Raw genomic sequence first — 27,917 nt, forward strand, 5'->3', positions numbered from 1 at the left:
CCTCTTCCTCCGCTACATTGATGACTGCATTGGCGCCACCTCGTGCTCCCGCGAGGAGGTTGAGCAATTCATCAACTTCACCAACACATTCCACCCTGACCTTAAATTTACCTGGACCATCTCTGACACCTCCCTCCCCTTCCTGGACCTCTCCATCTCCATTAGTGATGACCGACTTGACACTGACATTTTTTACAAACCCACCGACTCCCACAGCTACCTGGATTACACTTCTTCCCACCCTACCTCTTGCAAAAATGCCATTCTGTATTCCCAATTTCTCCGCCTCCGCCGTATCTGCTCCCAGGAGGACCAGTTCCACCATAGAACACACCAGTTGGCCTCCTTCTTTAGAGACCACAATTTCCCTTCCCACGTGGTTAAAGATGCCCTCCAACGCATCTTGTCCACTTCCCGCACCTCTGCCCTCAGACCCACCCCTCCAACCGTAACAAAGACAGAATGCCCCTGGTGCTCACCTTCCACCCTACCAACCTTCGCATAAACCAAATCATCTGCCGACATTTCCTCCACCTCCAAAAAGACCCCACCACCAGGGATATATTTCCCTCCCCACCCCTTTCCGCCTTCCGCAAAGACCGTTCCCTCCGTGACTACCTGATCAGGTCCACGCCCCCCTACGACCCACCCTCCCATCCTGGCACTTTCCCCTGCCACCGCAGGAAGTGTAAAACCTGTGCCCACACCTCCTCCTTCACCTCGATCTAAGGCCCTAAAGGAGCCTTCCACATCCATCAAAGTTTTACCTGCACATCCACTAATATCATTTATTGTATCCGTTGCTCCCAATGTGGTCTCCTCTACATTGGGGAGACTGGGCGCCTCCTAGCAGAGCGCTTTAGGGAACATCTCCGAGACACCCGCACCAATCAACCAAACTGCCCCGTGGCCCAACATTTCAACTTCCCCTCCCACTCTGTCGAGGACATGGAGGTCCTGGGCCTCCTTCACTGCCACTCCCTCACCACTAGACGCCTGGAGGAAGAACGCCTCATCTTCCGCCTCAGAACACTTCAACCCCAGGGCATCAATGTGGACTTCAACAGCTTCCTCATTTCCCCTTCCCCCACCTCATCCTAGTCTCAAACTTCCAGCTCATCACTGTCTCTTTGACTTGTCCGGACTTGTCCGACCTGCCTATCTTCTTTTCCACCTATCCACTCCACCCTCTCCTCCTTGACCTATCACCTTCATCTCCTCCCCCACTCACCCATTGTATTCTATGCTACTCTTTCCCCACCCCCACCCTCCTCTAGCTTATCTCTCTATGCTTCAGGCTCACTGCCTTTATTCCTGATGAAGGGCTTTTGCCCGAAACGTCGATTTCGCTGCTCCTTGGATGCTGCCTGAACTGCTGTGCTCTTCCAGCACCAATAATCCAGTATAGTTAATGGAGCCATTCTGATCAATCTTCCCCTTACAGAGAACAAATTAAGTCTTTCATGTTCACCGTTCTCTATATTTGCTGTCAACCTCTTGGTCTTCTAAGACCACCATGATAGAGGACAGGGATGATTGGGAGGCTGCACTGCAAGTGGGCTTCGTGTTATACAGACTGGTAAAAATTAGTTGCTGATCCTCATGATGTCACTGACATGACATTACCGAGCTATCATCTTCAATCAGGCTGCTGAACACAGAGCTCTCCTTGTGCACCTTCTGGAAAAAGAAACATGAGCATGTCTCATCCTGCTCCATAGAGCATACCTCAGGCCAGAAGATTATCTTGGAAGCTTCCGAGGCAAAGAACAAGGCTTGCTGGCCCTTCACCTCCTGAAGTCCTTGGTGATATTGAATCCCTCATCTGCAGCAGGAGTAGTTCTGCATACTTTTTTGATGTTTTGACAGTTTCCCTGCTTTTCTCTCACCTGTTGCACACCTTTGAGGTTATAGACCCGTTTGGTGTTCCCTTTAACTGTTTCCCACCAGTATGCTTGAGACTGAAAGAGAGGCTTCACGGTTCTCCAACATCTGTAATCCCTTTTGAGCTCCTTAATGTTTTCAGGGGTCAACATTTAGATTACACATTCCCTTGCAGGCCTGCTGATTGTCCTGTAGGTGACAGTTAACCAGCAGGAGGCACTGGTCAGAGAAGAACACCAGCTTGACGTCGGTGGATCAGACCAAGAACTCTCAGAACACAAACAGGAAATCTATCCTTGAGCAGATAGACCTGTCTGTTTGTATCTACGCTGCACTGTACAGGGGTGCTAAGGACATCGGGCAGCTTGGCATGTTTGACTGTTTCCATCAGGACTCTGGGTGTGGCATCAGGTTTTCTGTCCCCCCCCAGCGGATTATCCATCTGCATCAATGATACAGTTGAAGTCTCCAGCCAGAATGATCAGCCTGGGTGTAGCCAGCAATGGGATGCTTTGGCAGGACGGTCAACCGCTCACTCTTTCCCGTTGGGGCGTACACATTAATTTGTCACAGGGGAGCATTTCTGTACATAACGTTTGCTGCGGGGAGGCACCCGACCACTACCTTCTTAACCTCGGAGATGGTGAATTTGCCACCTCACAGCCAACTTGGAGACACGTCGCGGAGAGGATTGAATGCTAGGCAGGTTAATGTTGGCAATTTTACCACCCATTTTAAAGTTTATAAAGTGACCAATATCCATTCACCAACAGACCTGTCACTAGGAATGCGGGTGAACTGTTGGAACCTTGCAGGGCTGAGGTAGCTGTCCAGTTCCTCCCTGGGGCCATTTCCCCAGTCCGGTGTCATCTGGGTGAGAACAAGGTCAGCAAAGTCCAGTTCTGAGTCTGACAGAGGGTCACAGCTCCCAGTTGCCTGGAGCTGTGGTGCAGTGGATATCCCTGGTTCTCATCAGGTGGGAGCTGGGCTTTACAAAGTCCCTCGGGGATCTGTCCTTTCTGGGTTGGGGAGTACTCCTCTCCATTTCTCCAGTGGCGCTTTGCTGCTTTTTCTGATGATGGCCACCTTTCCACCCCTCTTTGCCATCGGAGGAGCTGCTGGTGAAATCCTCATGTATCTATCTCTTTCAGCTTCACTGTGAGGCTTTGAGGGCCTGGTGGGTTTTCCATTTCTTGTTGTATTTTAGCGGTATCCACTCCCCGCTTCTTTGGCTTCCTCCTCCTCCATTGACTGTCTGTCTATTAGAGGTGTCGGTCGCTGTGTCTCCCTGCTGGCCACAGTCTCTTTCACTCCAACCTCTCCTCCTCTCTGGGTGTCTCTTGTCTCAGTTCCCTTGCTAGATGGTGGTACCTTGCTGATCTTTCGGGTTCCATGACTCACAATGCCATCTCTGCCCATCTGAGTGTAAGTGGTGCCCTCCCCCTTCCCCCCCCCCCCCCCACCCCCACTACATCTTGGGCAGACCTTGTACGGCCCGTTTCCCCGCACAGGTTGCAGCTTTTGGATTCCTTGCAGTCCTTAGTCAGGTGACCCTCCTGTTTGCAGTTCCTACAGACAGAAACTTTACAGTCTGCTGCCATGTGACCTGCCCTCCAGCAGGTTTGGCACACTCTAGGCTACCTTGTATACGTCAGGTAGCTTCTGCTCCTTCCAATCAGTGCATCCACTCTCTCTGTAGCCACTTCCTTTAAATTCCTGGGATGTGATCCATCACGTTCTGGTGACAGTGGCCTTTAGCCCTCTTAAATTCCATGGTGCTTTTTACTCTGATGATAGTTATTGTGTTTGTTTCCCCTCAACCCTGCTTACTCCCCTCCTCGGTCACAGTGACTAAGCCACCTCCTCCCAGAATCTTCCTCAGTCACTTCTCAGCATTGCCCTCTGCTTCCCTATTCAATAAGACTGTTGTTGTGGCTGTTTGCAATTCTTAAGGACTTTTTCAGAATCTAAGGATTCTGAGGAAGATTACTTTCAGTGCATCCACTCTCTCTGTAGCCACTTCCTTTAAATTCCTGGGACATGATCCATCACGTTCTGGAGACAGTGGCCTTTAGCTCTCTTAAATTCCCTGGTGCTTTTTACTCTGATGATAGTTATTGTGTTTGTTTCCCCTCAACCCTGCTTACTTCTTTGATGGTGGGAAATTTCAGTGAAAGTGAATTCATTGACCTTGTTCACATGTGAAATGTCATCGAACTTTCACCAGTGAGCTAGTTTTTGGGCCATATCCCTTGAAACCTTTCCTATCCATGTCTGTTCCAATGTCTTTTAAATGTTGTACTTAGACCTGCTATAGTGCATAGGTTGCATATGCACTATACTTCGTGTGAAAAAAGTTGCACCTTATTTTAAATTTTTCCCCTCTCACCTTAAATCTATGTTCTCTAGTTTTGGACTCTTCTACCCTTGGGAAAAGACCTTGGCAATTCACCTTATCTGTGCCCCTCATGATTTTATAACCCTTTATAAGGTCGCCCTTCAGTCTCTTCCGGTCTCGAGAAAATAAAAAATCTCAGCCTATTCAGCCTCTCCTTATAAATCAAACCATTAGGTCCTTTTATTTTCATTGTGGGGTAACTTAATGCACAGCTGTAAAATATGAACAAAATATTGAAGCCTAATTTATTTATAACAATAAAGATTAATCGTTGGCTTCGATGAAGGGCGAGTGATCAGCATCAACAGATTATTATCCAGATGATGAAAGCAAAAATGTCAGAATGCTTTCGTGTGCAGCATTAGGTGAATGTCTCAGATATTATTTTATCTTTTTAAAATGTCTTTTTCTATCTTTTTTTCTTCAGAGGTGTAAATTTGAAACTTGCAACTATGAGAAAAGCCAAGATTTTATGTGCAATTCCCTTGGAGTGTATGCTCGTGCTTGTGCCATAAAAGGCTTAATCTTGATAAACTGGAGAAATGTTGTGAACGAATGCAGTAAGTATTTACTAGCAATTATTTTATTCTGGCTTCAAGGCCTTAATAGTACTCATAATTGTTCTTTGCATTTTTTGAATGGGAGTAATGCGGGCAAAGTCAAGATTTCCTGCTCCTCCTTAATTACACTTGAGAAAATAGTGATAACTAACTTAGAGTAATAAAGTCATAGAGATGTACAGGACAAAAACAGACACTTTGTTCCAACCTGTCCATGCCAACCAGATATCCCACCTAATTTAGTCCTATTTGCCAGCACATGGTCCATATCCTTTTAAACCTTTCATATTCATACACATATCCATATGTCTTTTAAATGTTGCAATTGTACCAGCCTCCACCATTTCCTCTGGCAGTTCATTCCATACACGCACCACCTTGTGTGTGACAAAGTTGCCCCTTAGGTCCTTTTTATCTTTCCCCTCTCTGCCTAAACTTATGCCCTGTAGTTCTGGACAACCCACCCCACCCCACCCCATTGTCTATTTAGCCTATCCATGCCCCTCATGATTTTTCTTGAATTGCTACAATTCATGTAGTGTATTCACACTCACATTTCCTTCAGAGAAGGACATTCAGATTTTTGGACAGAGAAAGAACAACAATTTAGTCTAAATTAGGACAGGGTACTACTTGAAAGGGAACATATAGATATTGCTGTTCTCAAGCATTTATTGCCATTGATCTCCTAGGTTTCAGAGGTTGTACGTTTGCAAGATACTGTTGAAGAGGTCTTGGTGATTTGCTGCTGTGTATCTAATAGATGGTATACACTGCTGCACTATATGGCACTTGTGAAGCAGATGAATTTGTAATGTGGTGGATTGAGATGCCGCTTAAGTGACCTGGTTTGTCCTGGATGCTGTCAGCTTCAAGAATATAGTCAAATAATTAGTGCTTAAATTTCTCAGTTGAGATTCACCTGAATAGTTGCTGCATAACAAGCAATTATAAAGTCATGTTATTGTTTTGTGGTTGATAACTAAAATGAGACATTAAAACCAATAGTATTTAAGTTACACTGGTAGCTGAAAATCTTACTTTATCCCAAAGAGAGATCTCTACTGGGCAACTATGTTCAGAGTTCTGGTCCAGCACATTGAACATAGAGAATGCAGATGAGTGTTTAAAATTTTATTTTCCAATAAGCATTCCAAGGTAGATTCATAAAGAGGTCAGGAGGTTTCAGGCAAAACTCCTGAAAGTCCAGTTATACTGTCTGTGTTGTAGACCCCTGAACTGGACTTTCGAGATTTTCTGATGCTGGAGTTTCATCCTTTGCTGAAGTGAGATTGGGAGCTGACATTCGTGCAACAATGTACAACCCAAAATCATTTCTCATTGTCATGAAGCTTTTTTAGATGTTTTTACATTGCTTGAAATTCCTTAGGTGTGTATTATAAATCTCAAGTGATCATGTAACCAATCAAAAAAAGATTTTGTGTTGTGCCATACTTCAGACTAGTTCATGAATTATGTTTGACTTCTGCTTTCAGAAATTTCTTGCCATGGCCATCAGGTTTTCAGTTATGATTCCAAAGCATGCAACCGCACTTGCTTTTCATTATCTAATTCAATGTTCGAATGCACTGAGAGTGGAGTTCCAGTAGAAGGATGCAATTGCCCACCAGATACTTTTCTGGATAATACCAATACTTGTGTGAAGGCATCCAGCTGTCCATGTTTTCTGCAAGATGGTGCAATTATACCTGCTGGCAAAAGTATCAACATTTTTGAGCAGCTGTGGTGAGTTGATTAATTAATATGTTTTGCTTTGATTCAAGGGACAGTTGTTAAAATGTAAATCTTCTTGACTCATCAAATCAGTACAAATGTAATTGAGCCATTGTGAGCAAATTAAGCAGCTCGTAGCCTTTATAAATTAGGACCTTGACCTGCTGCTCTATTATTCTGCATATGAGCTGGCTTATGAAATATTTCCCCAGTTACTTTTCTATTGCATCAAAAATAGTAATTTTGTGTTATATAGATTGAGTATTGCTAAAAAAGACGGAGTCAAAATGTATGGTGCTGAAAAAGCATAACCAGTCAGGCCTCATCCGAGGAGCAGGAGATTCAACATTTCGGGTAAAGCCTTTTATCAGGAATAAGGCTTGTGGGCCAAAGGGGCTGAGAGATAAATGGAAGGGGGATGGGGCTGGGAGCTGGAAATGCAATAGGTTGATGAAGGTGGGGGTGAAAGTGATGGGTTGGAGTGGAGGGTGGAAGGAAGATGGACAGATAGGACCGTTCAAGAGGGCAGTGCCAAGTTGGAAGGTTGGGACTGGGATAAAGTGGAGGGAGGGGAAATGGGGAAACTGGTGAAATCCACGTTGATCCCATGTGATTGGAGGGTCCCAAGGTGGAAGATGAGGCGTATGTTGTCAAAACCTTTTGTCTTACATTGATCAGGATATTTGCAGGAAATAAAGGAGGAACAACATTCTATACTATGTGAAAAGAGAGTGACAAGTAGAGTCTAACATTACTCAGTGAAGTGAACCAGTGAATGACTGTCACTTGTTTTGTTAAATGGAAACATGGGTGATGTGTGTACATGTTTTTTTCTGTATGGAAAGAACAAGTTCATGTTTGTTAGTATTTGTAGCGTCCAGTGTATGCAACTGTGCCACACTACGAGCTCAAGTATTCAGAATCATTTTGCAAATGTCCATTCGAGGAATCTCATCTTATGTTGGGCGCTTTATTAAACATTTTGAATGCACAATCTGGTTGTGTGCTTAGAACATTGCCTTTTGCAAAAATCTGAAAATGTTCTGCTTGTCAAACAAATGAGTAACTCTGGGTAAATTAATTTCAGTTCTCGTGTAATGCTAGGTATGTATGTTCCCAAGAATGTGCGGATTATTTTGAACATTATGTCCCACCTATCACCATCCAAGTGCCAACCAGTCAGCATTCTATTTACATTTAAAATATTCTCCTTTACATTAGCATTCTTGTGAAAGTCCTGATGAGTGTAAGATGGGAAGCTTGAACAAGATGTGTTCATTTTTCAGCAATATATTAAAAATGATCTGAAGTCATTTTCTGGTTTAACAAGGAGACATGATTTTAATGTATTTACCACTTCATGAATTTCTGTAATGGGACATGCAGCCTATTGAAAAGCTTGAAACATTTATGAGACCCCAAAAAGAACAGATTGTCCTTTTGGATTATCCTTCTTGTTGTCAAGCATAACCACCAATGTCCAAAAAGTGATTTTTCAATGAGAGAGAGAAATCCATTTCTTCTCCCTTTTATCGGAAATGTGTGCTTAGGATTATTTAAAGGGGTAAACATTTACATTTTCACATTATACATTTTGTCTGGTTGGCCATCAATGTATCCTCATTCAATTGGATTTGTTTTATAATAGATCAATAATTTTGTGTTTGCTGAAAAAGCCTGGTTGAAATTGCTTATTACACCTTGGAGTAGTTGGCAGGACTCTGCATTGCAGGCATAGAATCATAGAAACTCTACAGTGTGAAACAGGCCATTTGGCCCAACAAGTCCACACCAACCCTCCGAAAAGTAACTCACCCAGACTAATTCACCTACCCTGTTACTCTACATTTACCCCTGACTAATGCACCTAACCTACGCATCCCTGAACACTAAGGGCAATTTAGCATGGCCACTTGTGGGAGGAAACTCACATAGACATGGGGAGAATGTGCAAACTCCACACAGACAGTTGCCCGAGGCCAGAGTCGAATCCGGGTCTCTGGTGCTGTAGGACAGTACAGCTAACCCTCAACCACCATGAATAGAACCATTATTAACAAAATGGAAATGTGCCTGGCGGAGATTGAGTGGAGAGCGAAATAACTGAACCTGGTTCAGACTGTGAGGAATGCTGAAGTGGCTGCAGCTCTAGATGAGGCTCAGGCTTTGCAGGATGAAGCTCAGAGATAAAGTGGTAACCAGGAAGCAGCTTCCAGTGTGATCTACTTTAACATAGCTGAAGGCATTCAGACTGCCAGTGGGTAAAGACCAGATCAGATTTGGGTAAGACGAGTGGTGTTCAACAGCCGGTTGCCAAGGGCTGGATTGAGGTTGTATAAGTGATAACAGCAATTCATATCTTCGATGAAAGGGAGTAGGTGAAATTTCTAATGAACTATTTATGTGCGTCAACTTGTTGGAAACTACTGGATAGAGGTACAAATGTTCAAAGAAATCAACAGTGAATTCTTGAGGTTCTGTGAAAGGTGTTTGGGGACAGCAGCAGCCTGTCCCATCTGCAGCACAGTTCTGATGGGTATTTACATGCCAAAGAGGAGGATCTGGTCTTAATATCCTTGGATCTGATGAAGTCGCTCAGTCGTATTAATCTGGATCCTTGCTTCCCACCATCCTGACTATCCACGGGCATACAGTAGAAAATTTGTCTATCTGAATCAGTGATCAGTTAAGATGTCTGAATGGATTTGAGGTGGCAAGCCACTGTGACTGGCCGCAGTAGTCTTTCTTTGATGCATTGATTATATAATTAAGATTGGAGGGAAAGAACTGCACTCCTAAGATAAGGTTAAAAACCACACAACACCAGGCTATAGTTCAACAGGTTTATTTGGAAGCACGAGCGCTGCTCCATCAGGTGATATTGCTTCCAAATAAACCTGTTGGACTGTAACTTGGTGTTGTGTGACTTTTAATTTTGTTCACCCCAATGCCAACACCAGCTCCTTCACATCAACTCTAAGATAAGGAAAAAGGCCACCTCAGGGAGATGACTGTAAGTGTGGATTGGATTTCCATCTCAGTTTGAAGAGGCAGGCAAAATAGATTGCGCAGCAACTGCAGATCTGAGCCTTGCTGTCATAGCGTTGCAGTAAAATCAAGGCTGAGCCTGCCTGAGGAATATTCCAAAAAGGTGCTGCAAATGGAATGGGATTGGCTACTTCAAAAGAAACATGAATATGGGGTAAGTGTGAGGGGTGGTTGCTGATCTTGCCAAATGTAGCTCCCTTGCAATCCTAAACAAAATAAGTTATAAAGGAGAGGAAAGTTATAATGGGAACAAGGAGATGGCAAATTCATTAAATATGTAGTTTGATTCTGTCTTCGCAAAGAAGGACACAAATAACATCTCAAAAATGTTGGGAAATGCAGGGATTGGTGAGAGAGAGGAACTGAAAAATTAGTATTAGGGAAATGGTTTTAAGGAAATTGATGGGATTAAACGCTGATAATCAACATCCCAGAGTACTTAAAGAAATAGTGGATACATTGGAATCATCTTTCAAGATCCTGTAGACTCTGGAATAGTTCCTGTCAATTGGAGAGTAGCTAATGTAACCCATTATTTTAAAAAAGAGGTAGACAGCAAACAGTGATTTCTAGACTGGTTAACCTAACAATACTAGTGGGGAAAATGCTGCAGTCCATGGTAAAAGATTTAATAGCAGAGTATTTGGAAAACTGACAGGACTGGGCAGAATCAGCATGGATGTACGATAGGACAATTGTGCTTGACAAGTTGACTGGAATTGTTTGAGAATATATCTAGTAGAAATGATAAAGGGGAGACAGAGGATGTGATTTAATTAGACTTTTGGAAAACTTCCAGTAAGGTCCTACATAAGATATTAAAATATAAAATTAAAGTACATGGGATTGAGAGTTGTGTACTGACAGGCAATAAAGAGTAAGAATAATGGGGCATTTTCCAAGTTATAGCCAGTGACTAGTGGGTTATCAGAGGGATTAATGCTTGGACCCCAGGTATTTGTTTATAACATAAATTAATGATTTAGATGAGGGAACTAAATGTAATATCTCTAGGTTTGAGTGGGGAGGGTGAACTCTGAGGAGCGTAGAAGATGTTTCACTGTGATTTGAACAAATTGAGTGGGCAAATACTAGGCAAATAAGTATAATGTGGGTATATGTCAGTTTATCTATTTTGGTGGCAAAACTAGTGTCAGGTTCTGGTTTGCACTCAGTAATTTTCTGATTTTAAAGTGATTTGAATCACCCCCAAGATCCCTGGTTCTAGGCACTGAACTTGTTTAAGGAATGTAGTCAGTAGACAGCTGTTTCTGGACAAAATGATCTCTGCATTTATTTAAAAGTATAAAAGGTAAATATAGTACAAGAAATACAGGTAAATCCAATAGACGGGGAAATTGATACAGTCACTAGACAGAGGACAGTAGTACTACTAAATTCACTATTAGCTAGATCAAACATTATTAGAACTTAAAAACAACGGTTTTGATTACAGAATCTTTAATCAGGCTTACCACCGTTGGGATCCCAATGTACTGTCACCACTTGCGTTCCCCTTCATGCTAGCTAGGTCAGAGCTTTGGGGTCTCGGGAGTTTCAGCTCACAACTGAGGAAAATGCACTTTTGAAATTTGCCTGGCTGATCCCACTTGCCGTACCTGGAACCTGAATGAAAACTTTGGAATGTGTAGGCTTTTCAGTTTGGGTTGAGTCTGCTGATGTGGAAAGGTGCAAAGTGGATATATCAAGTAAGGAGTTGGTTTTCATTATTTTCTGTTGGTTTTGCGGGCCCAGTTTTCACCTCAGGATGTGTCTGAGACCTTGTGGTGTCAGTCAGGTCAGTTGGTTTTCAGAGTTGTCCATTCTTGGATCTGCTGGTCGTGGTTGGTTGCCATTGTTTTCCCTGACTCAGAATGGCCCTGTGTCTTGCAGCACTTTCTCGGAAGCTCTCAGATTGTTCTCAGAATTGCTGTTGGAATTCCTCTTGGAAATAGCTGCAGGAATTAGCTGTTGGGATCACTCTCGGAAAATCGCTGTTAGAATTGCTGTTTCAGGTGAGATTAGGGCCTGCAATAAGAGTGGGCCCCTTAATCTTCAGGTCAGTTGTGTGTTATCCATTGTGTGTTATTTCTAGTGTTCCTTCTGTAGTCAACTGGTTTCCCGATTGTTGAAGAATTTGTTTGAATAGATTTCAATTGACATTGAATGTCTGGTATCTCTGTGAATGGTTTCGATTGAAGTTGAATGTCGGGTTATCTTTTGTAGGCCTCATACCATCTGTGCTGGGTAGCCCGAGATGTAAAAGCTGTCTTTGGCTAGACTCTTGTTAGTGTTGGTTGATTGTTCTTTTACAGTGGAGTTGTAACTTGAGATCCCAGGTTAAACAGTAGTCCCAGACAGAAATCCCCACACTTCTGTCTCTGTTCTGTTTCTGCTGCCGGGTTTTTGCCCAATATTTTAGATACTTGGGAAGTTTAGGGTCTTCTTCAGAATTTCAGATAATAGAGATTTTTTTTTGATTCTACACCAGGAAGGCAGATTATTATCTAAATGGGGATAGATTGGGAAATGTGAGGTGCAATAAGGCTTTCATGTCCTTGTACACCAGTTGCTGAAGGTACCTTTGCAGGTGCAGCAGACAGTGAAGAAGGTAGTCTTTTCAGTGAGAGGATTTGAGTACAGGAGCAGGGATGTCTTCTTGAAATTGACCAGGAATTTGGTGTGTATTGTGTGCTATTTTGGTTTCCTTATCTAAGAAAGGATGTTCTGGTTATGGAGGGAGTACAACAATGCTTTACCAGACTGATACCTGGGATGTGAGTGACATATGGATCAGTAAGGTCTGTATTCATTAGAGTTGAGAAGAACTGGTGTGGGTGGGGGGATTTCATAGACATCTATAAACTTTCAATAGGACTAGACTGGTAAATGCTGGAAGGATGTTCCAGAACAAGAGATCACAGTCTAAGGATATAGGGTAGGCTATGTGGGATTAAGATGCAGGGAAATTTCTTCACCTAGAGAATGGTAAGCCTGTGGAAAATTCTGCCGCAGAAAGTGATTGAGGCCAAAACTTTGAATATTTTCAAGAAAGAGATAAATATGGTTCTTAGGGCTAATGGATCAACACCTTTAGGGCAAAAGCCTGAACAGGGTACTGAACAGGATGATTAGTCATGTCCATATTGAATGGTGGAGCAGGCTTGAAAGTCAAATGGCCTACTCCTATTCCTTTTATCTCTGTTTGTACATTATTCACTGGTATAGCGTCCAAGATGATTGCAGAGAAACAGGCGATTTGGGTATCTTTCTTTGCACAGGGTTCTGGCATGTGGAGTACATTAGAACTCATTCATTGTCCTGCTGAACTGAAGTAGTGATAGGGATATGTGCATTGTTGTGAACTCTTTAATCATAGCAGGAGAGAAGTCTCTCCTTGCCTTCTCTTGCTTGGCTTTCTCTATGGTTATTGTTACTATACACTCAGTCCTTGTTCACTATACAAGAGCAGTGAGGCAAAGAAATGCTTGTTTTCAGTTGCATTTGCTGAACAAAGCCCAAGATCACCTGAGAAACTGTCCTTACCCTAACATTCCCAGTGTGTATCAAGATCATTTATCTTGCTTGGAGAAAAAAGCAACTAACATTGCTCATTGTTGGTCAGTTTATGTCTATTTAATTATGGCTGTACAGTGGATATGGTCCACTTCGGATTAAAGATCAGAAGTCACACAACACCAGGTTATAGTCCAACAGGTTTATTTGAAATTGCAAGCTTTAGGAGCGTAACCCCTTCATCAGGTGAAGTGAGAGAGAAGCACACAGATGCAGAATTTATAGGTAGAGAGATCAAGGAACAACATCAACAACAACACACAACCCTGTGATGGCAATCTCTGCAAAACATGTCAGATCATTGAAATGGATACAGTGTACTACCATCACATAAGGGATCACTGCCTACCATGTACATGGCAGATATTCTTGTGACTTGGCCAATGTTGTCTACCTCATACGCTGCTGACAAGGGTGCCTTGAGGCATGGTATATTGACGAGATCATTCAGATGCTACGACAATGGATGAATGGATACCATACAACAGTCACCACACAGAATGTTCCCTCCCATTGGGGAATAGTTTGGCAATCAAGGACATTCAGCCTCTGATCTTCGGGTAAGCGTCCTCCAAGGCAGCCTTCGAGATACAAAACGCAGAACCGCCAAGCAGAAACTGATAGCTAAATTCTGTACCCATGAAAACGGCCTCAACCGTGATCTTGGGTTCATGTCGCCACAGTGTTCTGTATCTGTAAAATCTTCCTTCCTCTCCTGTTTTAGCACCATAACCTTGATAACTTGTACAGTTTTGGATTACTTATTACTTTGGTTAGGTCTTTGGCATATGACCTTTATACCTATCATGTTATTCTAGTAGTTGGTTTGTCTCCAGCAGCACCTTATTTTTATTGTTTTGTAATTATCTCTCTGCCTAATTTAATCAGATTAAAGGTAATTCCTTCACTTGCTATTCAGCTGTTCACACTTTACTCACACCGTCTGACACTTTTGATCACCTGCAGAGAAGTATTATTGGACAAGCCATTCTTTCACTCTCTCTGCCAATAAATTCTATATCTATGCGCTCTTCTCTCTTACTTCACCTGACGAGGGGGCTGTGCTCCAAATGCTTGTGATTTCAAATAACCTTGTTGGACTACAACCTGGTGTCATGTGACTTCTGACTTTTACCACCCCAGTCCAATGCCAGCACTTCCACATCATGTTTTAGGATAGGCAACACTTTTTGTCGAAATCATTCCCTCGTTCTCCCCTCAACCTTGCATTCTCTGCTTGTTGTTTGTTCCAGTATTTCCCTTATCTGTTTCTTTTTATAGCAACTCCTTAAGCTTTAGGATAGCTATGAATAAGGGTAAGTCAAAACCTTGTGGCAGGAGCTAGGGAGTATTAATTGGGAGGAGCTGTTATCAGGCAAGTGCACATTTGACAGATGGGAATTGTTTAAAGACCTGCTGGGGAGAGTTCAAGACCAGCTGTTCTAATAAAGAGGAAGGACAAAGATGGCAAGGTAAGAGATCCTTGGATAATGAGGGAGGTAATTAATTTCACCAAAAGGACAAATCCAGCATAAGTTCTGGAAGCTAAAATTGGACAGAGCCTGTGAGGAATATAAAGAAAGCAAGAAAGAACTCAAATAGGATACTAGGAGAGCAGGAAGGGACCGTGAAATGACCTTGACAGGTAGGGTTATAGAAAATTCCAAAACATTCTATCCATACATTAAACAAGAGGATACCTAGAGAGAAAGTAGGACCACTCAAGGAGGGAACCTGTGCTTGGAGGCAAAAGATGTGGGCGAGATCCAAAATGAGAACTTTGTGTCAGTATTCACCCAGGAGAAGGATACGTAGAACAGTGAGATTTGTGTGGAGCATGCTAATATGTTACGACATTTTGAGATCAAGAAACAAATGCTGTTGGATCTTTTGAAGAGCATTAAGGTGGATAAGTTCACTGGGTCCCAAGTTGTTGAGAGAGGCAAAAGAGGTGATTACTGGGGCCTTGACCAAGATCTTTGTACCTTCAATTAGCCACAGGAGATTTTCTGAAGGACTGGCGAGTAGCTAATGTTGTTCTTTATTCAAGAAGGGAAATAGGGATAATCCAGGAAAATATAGACAGGTGAGTCTCATATTGGTGGTTGCGAAGCTGTTGGAGAGAATTCTTAGGGACAGGATTTACACACATTGGAAAAGCATTGCCTAATGAAGGACAGTCAGCATGATTTTGTACAGGGCAGGTCATATCTTACTAACTTGATTGAATATTTTGAGGAGAAGATGAAGGTGATCAATGAGGATAGAGCAGTGGATGTTGTTTACATACATTTTAGTAAGACTTTCAAAAAGGACTCTCATGATAGGCTCATCCAGAAGATTAAGATGCATGAGATCCACAGTAACTTGACCTTGTCATTTCAGAATTGGCTTGCCATAGAAGGCAGAGGGTAATGGTGGAAGGCTATTTTTCAGGCTGGAGATCCGTGACTAGTGGTGTTCTGCAGGGATCTGTAGTGGGATTGCTGCTGTTTGTGATATATAGACTAAGTTGAAAACATAGATGGACAGGTTAGTAAGTTTGCAATGGAGTTGTGTAGGACGTTGTCAAAGGATATAGCAGGATATAGATCAATTGCAGATTTGGGCAGAGAAATGGCAGATGGAGTTTAATCTGGGTGAGTGTAAGGTACTGCACTTTGGGAGGTCAAATGTTCAGGAAAAGTATACAACTAACGGCAGGACCCTGAACAACATTGATGTACAGAGGGATTTTGGGGTTCCAGTCCATAGCTCGGTGAAAGTGGCCATACAAGTAGATAGTGGTAAAGAAGGCTCATGGCATACATGCCTTTATTGGTTGGGGATTTGAGTACAAGAGTCAGAATGTTATGATACAGATTTATAAGACTTTGGTTTGGCCACACATAAGAGTACTACATTCAATTCTGTTTGCAACATTACAGGAAGGATGTGGAGGCTTTAGAGAGGGTGCAGAAGAGGTTTACCAGGATGCTGCCTGAATTACAGGATACGGATAAGGAGAGGCTAGAAAAACATGAGTTATTTTCTCTGGAGCAGTGGAGGCTGAGGCAACACTTGAAAGAGGTCTATAAAATTATGAGGTGCATATATAGAATTGACAATTAGAATCTTTTTCCCAGCGTTGGAATGCGTAAAACGAGGGGACATGCATTTAAGGTGAGAGGGGAAAAATTCACAGGAGATGTGAGCGGCAAGTTTTTGACACAGAGTGGTAGGAGTTGGAACACGCTACTGGAGTGGTGATGGAGGCAGATATGATGGGGATGTTTAAGGGACTTTTAGATAAGCATATGAATATGCAAGGAACGGAAGAATATGGACCAAGTCTAGAGTGTGGTGCTGGAAAAGCATAGCAGGTCAGGCAGCATCCGAGGAGCAGGAGAATCAGCGTTTTGGGCAAAAGCCCTTCAGCTGGAATGATATGGACCAAGGACAGGCAGAAGGGATTAGTTTGATTTGGTGTTATGCTCAGTACAACATCGTGGGCTGATGGACCAGTTTTTGTGCTGTACAGTTATAGAGTCATAGAGATGTACAGCACCTTTGGTCCAACCCATCCATGCCGACCAGATATCCCAACCCAATCTAGTCCCACCTGCCAGCACCCAGCCCATATCGCTCCAAACCCTTTCTATTCATATACCCATCCAAATGCCTCTTAAATGTTGCAATTGTACCAGCCTCCACCACTTCCTCTGGCAGCTCAATCCATACCCGTACCACCCTCTGTGTGAAATGGTTTCCCCTTAGGTCTCTTTTATATCTTTCCCCTCTTACCCTAACCCTATGCCCTCTAGTTCTGGACTCCCCGACTCCAGGGAAAAGACTTTGCCTATTTACCCTATCCATGCCCCTCATAATTTTGTAAACCTCTATAAGGCCACCCCTCAGCCTCCGACGCTCCAAGGAAAACAGCCCGAGCCTATTCAGCCTCTCCCTGTAGCTCAAATCCTCTAACCCTGGCAAGATCCTTGTAAATCTTTTCTGAACCCTTTCAAGTTTCACAACATCTTTCCGATAGGAAGGAGACCAGAATTGCATGCAATATTCCAACAGTGGCCTAACCAATGTCCTGCGCAGCCGCAACATGACCTCCCAACTCCTGTACTCAATACTCTGACCAATAAACGAAAGCATACCAAACGCCTTCTTCACTATCCTATCTACTTGCGACTCCACTTTCAAGGAGCTATGAACTTGCACTCCAAGGTCTCTTTGTTCAGCAACACTCCCTAGGACCTTACCATTAAGCGTATAAGTTCTGCTAAGATTTGCTTTCCCAAAATGCAGCATCTCACATTCATCTTTTTTACATTGCAACTATCTACCATCCTAACTGAATGTGTAAACTGTCACTTTGAAGGGTTGTAACTTGTTCCCTCAATTACTACCGATCAGGGAGATAGGACGCCAACTTGCAGATCATTTCAGAGAACATCTCTGGGACACCCGCACCAACCAACCTCACTTCCTGCGGCTGAACACTTCAACTCCCCCTCCCACTCCGCCAAGAACATGCAGGTCCTGGGCCTCCTCTATCGCCAAACCCTTACCACCCAACGCCTGGAGGAAGAACGCCTCATCTTCTGCTTTGCAACCTGCCACCACATGCGATTAATTTGGATTTCACCAGTTTCCTCATTTCCCCTTCCCCCACATTACACCTGTCCCAAGCCTCCAACTTAACACCGCCCTCTTGGCCTGTCCCGGTTGAGGCCATCCTCATGGATACCTAACTTGCTATCAGCTTCTCTTCAGCCACTTTGTGTTGGTGCCTGTTCCGAAGTCCGCCTTGGAGGATGGTCACCTGAAGGTCCGATGCTGAATGTCCCAGACCGCTGAAGTGTTCTCTGTCAGATACCTTCCCCTACCTGGTGATTGTTGTGCGGTGTCCATTCATTCTTTGTTGTAGCATCTGCTTGGTCTTGCCAATGTACCGTGCTTCATGGTATCCTTGCCTGCAGTGTATGAGATTGACAATGTTGACTGAGTCATATGAGTACCTGCTGCATACATGGTGGATGGTGTCCCCAAGTGTCATGGTGGTATCCATGTTGATACTATGACAGGTCTTGCAGTGGTTTCTGTGACAGGGTTGTACGGTGTTGTGGTCGATGTTGTCCTGAAGGCTGGGCAGTTTGCTGCGAAAATCGATCTGTTTAAGGTTTGGTGGTTGTTTAAAGGTGAGAAGTGAAGGTGTAGGGAAGGTCTTGGCGAGGTGCTCATCCTCATCAATAATGTGTTACAGGCTGCGAAGAACTTGCCATAGTTTTTCCAATCCCGGGAAGTACTGGACAATGAAGAGTACCCTATCGGTGGCAACCTGTGTGTATCTCCTGAGGAAATCTTAAACAGATCATTGTTTGCATCAATCTACATAGTCTTCAGGGCAACATTGACCACAACACCATAAAACTTTGTCATGGCAGCCGCTGCAAGATGTGTGGTATTCATTCAACATGGATATTACCATTACATGTGGAGACACCATCCACCATGTACGTGGCAGGTATTCATGTGACTCGGCCAACGTTGTCTATCTCATACGCTGCAGGCAAGGATACTGTGAGGCATAGTGTATTGATGAGACCGAGCAGATGTTACGATAAATGGATGAATGGCCACTGCACAACAATCATCAGACAGTGGTGTTCCATCCCAGTTGGGGAACACTTTCAGCAGTAAGGGACATTCGGCCTTGAACCTTTGGGTGACCATCCTCCAAGGCGGACTTTGGGACAGGCAACAACGCAAAGTGGCTGAGTAGAGGCTGATAGCCAAGTTCAGTACTCATGGGGGTGGCCTAAACCGGCACCTTGGCTTCATGTCACACTACAGCTGACCCCACTGCACTACACACACACACACTCTCTCTCACTCTCTCCCTCTCTTATATGCTCAAACATTCACACAGATCCTTATACACAAGCTTTCTCATACACATGCACACACCCTCTCACAGGCTTATACCCCATTACACTCACACACATACTTTACCAAGCTTACACAAGCACACACACACTTACATGCACTCACACTCACTCTGTCTATCCTGCATGCACACACATATATTCACCCCATAAATTTATATAACTGCAGAATTATATTTGCAGATATATTCTATTTTGCTCAAAAATGCATAGCCTATACTTAATCGATATAATATTCTATAAATCCCACTTGAGAAATAGAACCGGTCTAACTCAAGATTGGGACACAGTCAGATTTTAACCTCACACCATTAATGCATTGTCTGAACTGAGATGGCACCTTATGTTTGAAAACCTGAAGTTTTCTCGAGAATGTGACTTAAAAGAGGTTCTGGGATTTATGTGTTAAAGAACCAAAACAAGCAAATCTATTCTAAAAGAAGAAAGACTTAATCTAGGTTTATCATTTCAGCTGCATGACACTGTCATCTTTTGCTATAAATTCTGTCTCTTGGGTCCTGCTTCACAACCACCTGATTAAAATGCAGTGCTTCAAAAGCTAGTGCCTTCAAATCAAGCTGTTGGACTATCACCTGGTGTTATGCGATTTTTAACTTTGTCTACCCCAGTCCAACACTGACTCTTACAAATCAAAAATAGACTTGTCATCCCTATCACAGTCCTCGACCACTGATTACACTGATCTTTTGTTCCAGCTGTCTTTGTTTTTCCAGTCAAACACTTTATCAGCCACTTAAAAAAGTGTTGCTGGAAAAGCGCAGCAGGTCAGGCAGCATCAAAAGAGAAGGAGAATCAACGTTTCGGGCATAAGCCCTTCTTCAGGAATGAGGAGGGTATGCCAAGCAGGCTAAGATAAAAGGTAGGGATGGGCATTGGGAATGCGATAGGTGGAAGGAGGTTAAGGTGAGGGTGATAGGCCGGAGAGGTCGGGAAGAAGATTGCAGGTCAAGAAGGCGGTGCTGAGTCTGAGGGTTGGGACTGAGAAAAGGTGGGGGGAGGGGAAATGAGGAAGCTGGAGAAATCTGTATTCATCCCTTGTGGTTGGAGGGTTCCTAGCCAGAAGATGAGTCGCTCTTCCTCCAGGCGTCGTGTTGCCATGGTCTGGCGATGGAGGAGGCCAAGGACCTTGTCCTTGGTGGAGTGGGAGGGGGAATTAAAGTGTTCAGCCACGGGGCGGTTGGGTTGGTTGGTGCAGGTGTCCCAGAGGTGTTCTCTGAAATGTTCCGCAAATAGGCGGCCTGTCTCTCCAATGTATAGGAGGCCACATCGGGTGCAGCAGATGCAGTAAATGATGTGTGTGGAGGTGCAGGTGAATTTTTGATGGATATTGAAGGATCCCTTGGGACCTTGGAGGGAAGTGAAGGCGGAGGTGTGGGCGCAAGTTTTGCATTTTTTGTGGTTGCAGGGGAAGGTGCCGGGAGTGGAGGGGTTGGTGGGGGGTGTGGATCTGACAAGGGAGTCGTGGAGGGAGTGGTCTTTCTGGAACGCTGATAGGGGTGGGGAGGGAAATATATCCTTGGTGGTGGGGTCCGTTTGGAGGTGGCGGAAATGACGAAGGATGATCTGGAGGTTGGTGGGGGTGGTAGGTGAGGACTAGTGCGGTTCTGTCCTGGTGGCGATTGGAGGGGCAGGGCTCAAGGGCAGAGGAGCGGGAAGTGGAGGAGATGCGGTGGAGACCATCGTCAACGACGTCTGAGGGGAAATTGCGGTCTTTGAAGAAGGTGGCCATCTGGGTTGTTCGGTATTGGAATTGGTCCTCCTGGGAGCAGATGCAGCGAAGGAATTGGGAACATGGGATGGTGTTTTTACAGGGGGCAGGGTGGGAAGAGGTGTAATCTAAGTAGCTTTATCAGCCACTCTCTAGTATATGCAAAAGCTATTGTACACTCCTGATTTATTTAAGAATTATTCAACACCACTGCTTCCTAGCTTTCCAAATTTATAAGCCAATTAAACTTCAACTTCTGTGGTATCCCACTTCTGACACAACTGTCTAGAGAGGTTTATGGTAAAAAAAAGTAGTTGGAGTTATGTGCGGGCCTCCAAATAGTAATCAGGAGCTGGGGTGCAAGATACACCCTGGAGATAGAAAAGATGTGTAAGAAAGGCAAAGTTACAATGATCATGGGAGATTTAAATATGCAGGTAGACTTGGTAAATCAAGTTGGTAGTGGAATGCAAGAAAAAGAATGTCTACAAGATGGCTTTTTGGAGCAGCCTGTTGTGCACCCCACTAGGGAACAGGCAATACTGGATTTAGTCGAGAGTGTGGTGCTAGAAAAGCACAACAAGTCAGGCAGCATCTGAGGAGCAGGAGAATTGACGCTTTGGGCGTTTGCCTGAAACGTCGATTCTCCTGCTCTTTGGATGCTGCCTGACCTGCTGTGCTTTTCCAGCACCACACTCTTGACTCTAATCTCCAGTATCTGCAGTCCTCACTTTAGCCTAATACTGGATTTAGTGTTGTGCAATGAAGCAGACTGGATAAGGGAGCTTAAGGTGAAGGAATCCTTAGGAGGTACTGATCATAATATGATTGAATTTACGCTGCAATTTGAGAGGGAGAAGATAGAATCAGAGGTAATGGTATGACAATTGAATAAATGCAACTACAGAGGCATGAGGGAGGAGCTTTGTAGAATTGACATGGGAGAGGAGCCTAGTAGGAAAGACAATGTAAAAACAATGGCAGGAGTTTGAGAGTAATTCAGGAAATGCAGCAGAGATTCATCCCAAGGAAAAAGAAGCATAGTACAGGGAGGATGAGGCAACCATGGCTGATTGGGGAAATCAGGGATAGTGTAAAAGCAAAAGAGAAATCATATAAAGTGGAGAAGGACAGTGGGAAACCAGAGGATTGGGAAGCTTACAAAAATCAACGGTTGGCAACAAAAAAAGGAGGGAGAAGGTGAAATATGAGGGTAAGCTAGCCAGTAATGTACAGAAAGACTGTAAGGGTCTTTTTAGATATATAAAGGGCAAAAGAGAGGCAAAAGTGGACATTGGGTGGCTGGAAAATGATGCTGGAGAGATAATAGTGAAAAACAAGGAAATGGCTGAGGAACCGAGTAATTACTTGGTGTCAGTCTTCATGGTGAAAGACATTAGTAATATTCCAAAAATTCAAGAAAGTGAGGAGGAAGAGCTGAGTATGGTGGCCATCACCAAGGAGGAGGTGCTAGAAAAACTGAATAGCCTGAAGGTGGATAAATCACCTGGACCAGATGAACTACACCCCAGAATTCTAAGGGAGATAGCTGAAGAGATAGTGGAGGCATTAGTGGCGATCTTTCAGGAATCACGAGGATCTGGGAGGGTCCCAGAGGACTGGAAGATCGCTAACGTGACATAAAGTGAATAAAACACAAGATAGAAAATTACAGATCGATTAGTCTAACCTCGGTTGTGAGTAAGAACCTGGAATCCATTGTGAAGGATGAGATTTCTGAATACTTGGAAGTGTGTGGTGAAATAGGGCAGAGTCAGCACGATTTCATCAAGGGGAGGTCATGCCTGACAAATCTGCTAGAATTCTTTGAGGAGCTAAGAAGCAGGTTAGAGCAGGGAGAGCCAATGGATGTTATCTACCTGGACTTCAAGAAGGCTTTTGACAAGGTGCTGTACAGGAGGTTACTGAATAAGATATGGGCCCATGGTGTCAGAGGCAAGGTGCTGGCATGGATAGGAGCTTGGCTGTCTGGCAGAAAGGGATAAAAAGGTCCTTCTCAGGATGGCAACTGGTTTCAAGTGGTGTTCTGCAAGGTTCAACGTTAGAACTACAACTTTTCACTGTATACATTAACAATCTAGATGAAGGAACTGAGGGCATTCTGGCTACATTTGCCGATGATACAAAGATAGGTGGAGGGACAGGTAGCATTGAGGAGGTGAGGAGACTGCAGGAGGATTTGGACAGGTTAGGATAGTGGGCAAAGAAGTGGCAGATGGGTTACATTGTGGGAAAATGTGAGGTCATGCATTTTGATAGGAAGAATAGATGCATGGATTATTTTCTAAATGGGGAGAAACTTCAGAAGTCTGAAGTACAAAGAGACTTGGGAGTTCTAGTCCAGGATTCTCTTAAGGTAAACTTGCAGGTTGAGTCAGTAGTTTGGGAGGCAAATGCAATGTTGGCATTTATTTTGAGAGGAATTTTATATAAAAGCAGGGATGCACTTTTGAGGCTCTGTAAGGCCTTGGTCAGAGCATATTTGGACAATTGTGTGCACGTTTTGGCCCCATTCTCAGGAAGGATGTACTACCCTGGAACATGTTCCGGGGAGGTTCATGAGAAGTAAAAAGCTTAACATCTGAGGAATGATTGAGGTCTCTGGGTCTATTCTCAATGGAGTTTGGAAGGATGAGGTGGGATCTAATTGAAACAAACAGAATATAGAATGGCCTGGACAGAATAGATGTTGGGAAAATATTTCTATTGGTAGGAGAAATGAGGATGTGAGGGAATAGCCTTGGAGTAAAGGGAAGACCTTTCAAAATGAAGATAAGGAGAAACATCTTCAGCCAGAGAGTGGTGAAGCTATGGAATTCATTGCCACAGAAGACTGTGGAGGCCAGGTCATTGAGTATATTTAAGAGAGTGATAGATAGGTTTTTGAGTATCAAGAGGATCAAGGGATACGTAGAGTAAGCAGGAGAATGGGGTTGAGAAACTTATCAGCCATGAATGAATGTTGGAGCAGAGTCGATGGGCTGAATGGCCTAATTTCTGTTTCTATGTCTTATGCTTTATGGTCACTTATGATTATAATTTCTTAACATAGTTGGCCGTTTGTAAGTTATTTTCAGAAATCTTAGTTTGTCAAGAAGTAGCAGTTTAAATTCTGTTAGTTATTTAAGTAGTCAAAGGGAGTATGTAAGAGATGCATTACAGATGAGAAAGCTTTATCAGTCCCAAAGCTGGTCCATAGAATGGAGTTGCAGAGGTGGTGCAGCCATAAATTTTGAAATGATGGACGTTTTTCCCTAATGTTTTGTTGTCTTCACTAGTGGTTATTCTCTCCTTGAACCTCTAGTGTTCTCCCAAGAAGCTGATAGCTCATTCTCCTGGATCTCCCCTCTTCCCCTCTCTCTTTGTTACACCTGCTGATATACCTTATTTTGGGGGCTAGCAGACTATGCTGTGTCAATCGTCTGTCTGAGCCTCAGCACAAGATTTCCTGGAGACACCTGTGCTCAAAGCATTGGCACCTAACTAGAGATTAGATTAGTGTTCAACCCACCTCTTTATCTGCTGGCCTTTGTCTGTGGTTACTTCCCCAGTGGAGGATTTGAGGGGGACTGTCTAGTTCTAAGCTGGTCCTAGTGCCTTCTTGATGCCTTTGTACATTCCCTTAATGTTCCCCATTATAGCAGCCATTTGAATTTCCTCACTTAGCTGATTCCAGTACTCATTAGTGCTGATCTGATCTGATCCTAGTTAGGTGCGCCGTCATCAGACACGTTCTCCGCGCATGCTTTTGTCACAGTGCTGACTGTGACATAGACCACTCCTTAGTGTGTTGCAAGATCAGGCTGCAACCTAAGAGATTACATCTCACCAAGCAACAGGGGAACCCTCACATCACCGTCAGCGAGATGACTCAGCCAGACCTTATGCAACCGTTCTCAGAGGCTTTCGAGATAGAACTCAGCACCTCGTGACACGGACACTCCACCACAGAAAAGTGGAAAACCTTGCAGGATACCATGCACAGCACATCCCTGGATATCCTTGGGAAGAAGACCTGCAAGACACACGACATGTTTGAGGCTAAGGCAATCGAGATGTCCCCGTTGTTGAAGCCAAGTGTATCGCTCTAGCTGAGTACAAGCGGTCAGCTAGCAGGAAGAACCTGCAAATTCTCAGGGCTGCCAGGAACAAGGTTCAGAAGACTGCCAGCTTTGCACTAATGAGTACTGGAATCAGCTAAGTGAGGAAATTCAAATGGCTGCTATAATGGGGAACATTAAGGGAATGTACAAAGGCATCAAGAAGGCACTAGGACCAGCTTAGAACTAGACAGTCCCCCTCAAATCCTCCACTGGGGAAGTAACCACAGACAAAGGCCAGCAGATAAAGAGGTGGGTTGAACACTAATCTAATCTCTATTCTAGAGAGCTTACCATGTCCGCATCAGCACTTGATGTCATCACGTGATTGCCGACTATGCAGAACCATCGGTAGAAGAGCTTGGCAGCCTGGGTAACGATGGGATTCCTCCTGATCTAAGCAAGTGTGCCTGATCAAAGATTAGCTTAGTGCTCCCGTTGCATGAAGTCCTCTGCCAGTGCTGGCAAGAAGGAGCTGTACCGCAGGCCACGAGGGATGCCAACATCATTGCCCTCTACAAGAACAAGAGCACGAGAAGCAACTGCAACAACTACAGAGGCATCTTTCTCCTCAACACTGTCAACAAAACCTTTGCTCGGGTCATCTACTCGCCTGCAGATACTGGCAGAACATGTATACCCAGAAACACAGTGCAACTTCCGAGTTAAAACGTCAACAGTAGACATGATCTCCTCCCTTTACCAACTGCAGAAGAAGGGCAGCGGACAGAAAATGTCCCTGTATGTCGTATTCATTGATCTCACCAAGGCGTTTGACCTGGTCAGCAAAAACTACCTTTTCAAAGTTCTCCTGAAGATCGACTGTCCACCGAAACTGTTGAGCGTGATAGAATCCTTCCACAGTAACATGAAGGGGACAGTGCAGTTTAATGACAGTTCTTCTGAGCCCTTCGATATCCGCAGCAGCATCAAACAAGGCTGCGTCCTCACTCCCACACTCATTGGGTTTTTTTTGCTGTGCTCCTGTAACATACCTTTGGCACTGCAATGGAGGGGATTTACATACGCAGTAGATCAAACAGCAGGCTCTTCGATCTGGACCGCCTCAGAGCCAAGACAGAAGTATATATGTCACTCATCAGGGAGATGCTGTTTGCCAATGATGCTACAGTTGCAACACACACCCAGCAGGAATTCCAGTCACTGATTGATCACTTCTCCCACGCTTGCAAGGACTTCGGACTGACTATTGTTCTGAAGAAGACGAGCGTCCTGCGACAGGACACAGAGGCACTGCCGGTTATCGCCATCGATGACTACGAACTCATTGTCGTCCACCAGTTTACGTACCTTGGTTCTGCCAACACTGACAACCTCTCTTTGGACACCTAGATCGACAAGAGGATCGGGAAAGCAGCCTCAACTCTTGCTTACCTTATGACTCGAGTATGGACAAATCCCAAGCTGACAGTGAAGGCAAAAATGTCAGTCTACAACGCCTCTGCTGTACCGCAGTGAAACATGGACTACATATGCCAGACAGTAGGGAAGACAGAATACCTTCCACTTGAGGTGTATCAGCCTTATCCTGGGCATATCCTGACAATAAAGAGTGTCCAACACAGCAGTCCTGTCTTGCACTAGCCTTCCCAGCATGTACACTCTGCTCAGGCAGCAGAGACTGCGCTGGCTGGGCCATGTCCACTGCATGGAGAATGGCCGCATCCCAAAGGATATCCTCGATCCGCATTGGGAAGAGATTAGATTAGATTAGATTACCTAGTGTGAAAACAGGCCCTTTGGCTCAACTAGTCCACACCGATCCTCTGAACAGCAACCCACCCAGACCCATTCACCGAACACTACGGGCAATTTAGCATGGCCAGTTCACCTAACCTGCACATTTTTGGACTGTGGGAGGAAACCCACGCAGACACCAGGAGAATGTGCAAACTCCACACAGACAGTTGCCTGAAGTGGGAATTGAACCTGGGTCTCTGGTGCTGTGAGGCAGCAGTGCTAACCACTGTGCCACCGTGCCGCCCTTGAGTGACTGATCCACTGGGCGTCCCCAGCTGTGCTACAAGGACATCTGCATGAGGGGCATGAAGACGCTTAATATTTTTATGGATTCCTGGGAAAGGTTTGCAGCTGATCGCACAAAATGGAGAAGCACCCTGAAGCAACACCTCAAAACAGGGGAAAAGAAGCTGATGAGTGCTGCAGCAGACAAGCGGGCCTGCAAGCAAGGAGTGCAGCAGCTCTAGCAAATCAACGACCACACATAGATGTGACTTCTGTGATTGGGACTGTCACTGCAGTACTGGTCTCTTCAGTCACAAGCAACGTTGCTTCAGGGAAGCAGAAAACTAGAACAACAAGGATGCAATCCACAGTCAGCCATGACTGAAAGGGGCCTCACACCTGTCTGAACCATTTTGGTCATTGACTGTAGGCAGTCACTGGTGTTATGAAGTTGAAGGCATGCACTGTACCTTGAAGATAGATGGAATGCTGTTCTGAACTGAGAGCTTATAGACATCTGTGTATATGACTAGATGGCAGAACCAGAGTGTACTGGAAAATTGAAAAGATGTAACATTTGGCTGTGAAATGGATGCCTGAGCTTTGGTTGCTGTTTTGACAACAATTCAAATTTAACCAATCAGTTTAAATTATGTCCCAGGATACTAAAACTCAATCGAGTTTGAATCTATTGTTTTGTCAACATCGAACCAATGATGCAATCCAATGTTGGGGGTATAAGAGTGCCGACATTTTGAAAATTGGTCAGAGAGCACCTGTCGTGGAGAGAGAAATTCCTGGAGAGCTAATTGCCAATCTTACCATCTTGCTCTCAAAGAAATTAGAAAACACTCTCTAACAAAGGTACCTTTTTATGTGATACATACAGTAAAAAGAAAGAAGATGACCTCGGGAGATCAATAGCTGGAAGACTGAAGACACAGA

General features: G+C 44.2%; 1 protein-coding gene across 1 annotated transcript in view; it reads left to right on the forward strand.

Moving 5' to 3' along the window:
- Positions 1-27,917, forward strand: part of LOC140493878 (mucin-6-like) — a 385,697-nt gene that overhangs the window by 263,292 nt on the left and 94,488 nt on the right. The window contains exons 17-18 of the mRNA XM_072592872.1: positions 4,710-4,842; positions 6,339-6,588. Coding sequence (XP_072448973.1) covers positions 4,710-4,842; positions 6,339-6,588 — 383 coding nt within the window. The remainder of the gene's footprint in view (positions 1-4,709; positions 4,843-6,338; positions 6,589-27,917) is intronic.

This window comes from Chiloscyllium punctatum, chromosome 22 (genome assembly GCF_047496795.1).
Source record: "Chiloscyllium punctatum isolate Juve2018m chromosome 22, sChiPun1.3, whole genome shotgun sequence".
Taxonomy (NCBI): domain Eukaryota; kingdom Metazoa; phylum Chordata; class Chondrichthyes; order Orectolobiformes; family Hemiscylliidae; genus Chiloscyllium; species Chiloscyllium punctatum.